This window comes from Labeo rohita, chromosome 10 (assembly GCF_022985175.1).
Source record: "Labeo rohita strain BAU-BD-2019 chromosome 10, IGBB_LRoh.1.0, whole genome shotgun sequence".
Lineage (NCBI taxonomy): Eukaryota > Metazoa > Chordata > Actinopteri > Cypriniformes > Cyprinidae > Labeo > Labeo rohita.
The window spans coordinates 1,436,338-1,440,217 of NC_066878.1; the positions used below are offsets into that span (position 1 = coordinate 1,436,338).

At 34.1% G+C, this 3,880-nt stretch overlaps 1 protein-coding gene across 1 annotated transcript; it reads right to left on the bottom strand.

The window, feature by feature from the left end:
• Positions 1 to 515: 515 nt before the first annotated feature.
• On the bottom strand, positions 516 to 3,457 carry LOC127172389 (glycolipid transfer protein). Its single transcript, XM_051121651.1, has 4 exons — positions 3,366 to 3,457; positions 2,375 to 2,434; positions 1,312 to 1,462; positions 516 to 1,112 (listed from the first exon to the last, which is right to left on the bottom strand). Exons 1-4 carry the CDS (start codon positions 3,455 to 3,457, stop codon positions 930 to 932), a joined length of 486 nt encoding a protein of 161 aa, XP_050977608.1. The 3' UTR covers positions 516 to 929.
• Positions 3,458 to 3,880: the final 423 nt, after the last annotated feature.

Genomic DNA, 3,880 nt, shown 5'->3' on the forward strand with positions numbered 1-3,880 from the left:
GTCGGTGCCAAAAGCCTTGTCAACATATAGCGCAACTGTGCTCACGGCGACCCGAGTTTGTTTCTCGTCTCGAGGTCCTTTGCCGACCCTGCTCCCCTCTCTTCTCCCAGTGTTTTCTTGTCTCTATTAATGGTCTTCGATAAAAATGCGTAAAAAGCCCATTTAAAAAAAAAAAAAAAAAAAAAAAAAAAAAAAAAAAGCTTGAATGATAAATTAATTATTAAAAACACAAAAGTGCACTATGTAAACATTATACTGTAGTTCTAGACTAAATGTGAACATGCATGAATTCATCTCACTCGCAGATTCAGTATTCATCAGAATGAATTAAAACAGTGAAATGCAAACTGAATATGACACCAACCTGCAATAATTAAATATGTTAAATACCACAAATATTTTTTATGCATTTAATCCCATTTTATTAACCAATGTCTTTGCTGATGGTCCAGTTCAACCAAACTAAAAAGCAAAAATGACTTTAGATAAACTAACATTTGTACCTCACTGTTTTATTTATTGTTGAAGAGAACCTTTTTCTCTTGTGTCTGCTGTGTCTACATAACACATTACTTTTGATGAAAAGTAACTAATGCAATTAGTTACTTTTTTAGAAAGTAACGCAATGCATTCTAAAAAAGTAACGTTCCTCAACACTGATTACAGGTTATTATTTTAGGAATACAGGCAACACAAACTTGCTGAACAATGGAGATAAAGCATCATCACTTCAACAAACAGCACATCCTCATCAACACTAAACACTAGAAAATTAATGCTGCGTTCATACAAGCATAAACAACTACTGTCATACAACAAGGACAAAGTCATCAATGAGTCTGTGACCCCACAGTTCTAAGGCGCTCATACTGTGTATGAAAACTGCAGCATTTAAGAAAGCTTCAGAAACCAACCTTTTGAAGGATGTTTCAAACTAAGTAGTCCAGTTCAGCATTCATTGCAGAATACATTTCATAAATGGCATCTACAGTTGCAGTGAAGTTTATCAAGAACTGACGAATTTTTGCTAAGCAATCCTCCTCTGCAACTTCTTGATCCTTGATTAAAGCTTTTAGAAAATCTGACCGGCATGGTGCAGCAAATAACGCAGCCTAAAGCAGAACCAAACAAAATGCTGGGTAAGCAATCACTAAAAGCCATACCTTATTGTACACCACTAGCTAATGACTTTTCACAGAGTGGCTCAATATATTAACAACTTCATTTCCTACAAGACTTCTCCAGGCCTCATAACATGCAAAACAAATTGACAAGCACAAATTGCCCACAAAAGCAATGGAAAACACTCACCTTGAAAACCTTCTGGACTATCCAACCGTGGTACCTCTTAGGGGCTTGGTCATAGGCTTTGGTGATATTGATGCGAATAAGATTGGGATTGTCCTCATCTCTTTCTCCATCCGCTAGATTTTGCAGTAAAATCCAAATGAACCGCAGGCCTCTGAGGAGAAGAACGGTAAACTGTTTAAACAGGTGAAAATCATAAACTGTGCATAATACGTTTCTATTAGAACTTCACAATTAACGGTTAACTTACAATATCAGGATCTAAATTCACACACCCATGCTATCTTGTTGATAATTCACGATTAATTCAAGATGACGCGTGGGCTCAAACGCCATTTAAAAGTTTAAACCTGCGTTCGCGCCGTTGTTTGAACTCATTCTCATCTCTTCCGGGACAACCACTGAACAGGTGGGCTGCTTTTTTTTAAGCTTGGCCCTTAAAGCTATCGCTACATTTTAATGCAAACAATCCCGCACGTGACACAGGTAAGGCGACGCAACCAGTGTATCACTGATTGTAAACAGTTTGTATTTGGTTTTGACGCGACGCGCCCCTAAATATTTACATATTTTCATTTACATGCTTACTACTTTTTTTCTTGATTGCATTTTATAAATAAACTTAACAACAAGCACATCTACGTAATTGCATTATGTTTAGCAATGTAAAGTTCAGGTTTTGTTAATCACAGAAATAAACCTTTTCATGATTTCTACACTTAAAAATAAGGGTTTTGAAAGTTTTGCAGTGATGCCATATAGAAGAAACATTTTTGGTTCCCCAGAGAACATTTCAGTGAATAGTTCTTAAAAGAACCGTTTTAAAGAATATTTAAAAAATCTAAATCCATGGATGCTTCTTCATGGAACCATCAATGCCAATTAAGAACCTTTATTTTTTTAAGAGTGTAATACAAAAATGTGATTCTCAATTATCTATTAATGTTATTTTTTTATTTTTTTATTATTATTATTATTTTGTAAGTATTTTATATTATTTTAAAGATATAAATAAAAATGAGATTTTAGCTGATGTGCAGAAAGTGCGATTAGGTGAACACATTACCTTATTAACCACATAAGCGCCAGTGTGGCTCCAACTTTAGGCCACTCTGAGCCATAGGTGCTTTAATTTTCTTGTGAGAATTGGAAGGAATTCAGAAAACGCTTAAATACATTTTCAAAGCAATTTGATAGAAACAATCCTTAAAAAACATGAATAACAGATAACTTAGTTCTTTGACTTACTGTTTCCATTTCTATCAGCCTTAATCGGTGCAAAAACCTTGGAACCAAGGCAAAAAATAATTTCATAAACACTTTTTTATATATATTATCCGCTATTACAGAGGGCATGGAGTGTTACCTAAAAAGAAAGAATAAATTTAAAGAGTCCAATCAATACATATTGAGAAATAAATAGGTCTTGTAATTTTTTAATTTTTGTTTTTGGTAAATGTAGTCAAGAGCAGCTATTTTGAAGTGCTATAAGAAACATTTCATGTAAACTGTTCACCCAGTTACACTAAAATGATATTAAACTACCAATACTATACTAAAACTATAACTAGACAAGCCTAAAATAAAATACTTTGAAATACATAAAACATTAAATAACAGCAATTATCTACAGCAACATTTTAGGCCTACATTTCAAATATGTGGGACATTTTGCCCTGGTTAATTTGTGACCCTGAAACGCAGTGTGATAACAGTTCAATGGTCATTTGGCGCCACCGTGTGGTTGAAGGGGGTATTGAAAACCATTCATTAAGTCCCGTTGCGGGAAGAGAACGGTATCCGTTCTGTCCACTCAATATTTAATGTCATCCTTGTTGTTTGTTACACAGGTTTGGACAATTCAGACATACAGAATTCCAATAAAAATATAAAATGTGAAGAAAATAAACTGCTGCTTTCACTGCTGCTTCCAGTCTTTTGTTTTCACCTAAAATAATCTTAATCTATAGGCTTTAATCAGGTCTTAACATAGTTCAAATAAACTTGCTTTTTGTAACTTCCGATAATGAAATCACATGTAAAAGTTGACGACTCACCGAAAAAAAGGTGGTAGATGAGAAACTGACTCCAGAAATGTTTTCGTGTCGATCTCGTTGGTGTAAGGCAGCGGCACAAACCGCTGATCCATCGCAAATCATTTAAATAAAATGGAAATGTTTTAAAATAGTATTTTTTAATTGCGCGACGCTTGGTTTCTACTTTAAATTCGTCCGTATCGTGGAAAAAATATGCAACAGGTGTGAAGAGCCACTGACGAAGTGACTGACTGAAGGAAATAAGACCGAAATGAGTTCAGTGAGGCCACGTTAATAACTCATGCCAGCATTTCAACTACCCTTCCTGGAAATCTTTAGATATACAAAATCGGACAGCTGAATACCAGGGTTATATGTGATATGAACATCATTTTTGAACAAAAAATATGGCCTTTTCAACATATAGTAGTGTGATTGGGAAAAATATAATTGTGTATTATATTAACTGTAGTTATATATATAAAATTTAGTATATATATATATATATATATATAAAATTTACTATGCTAAACGTT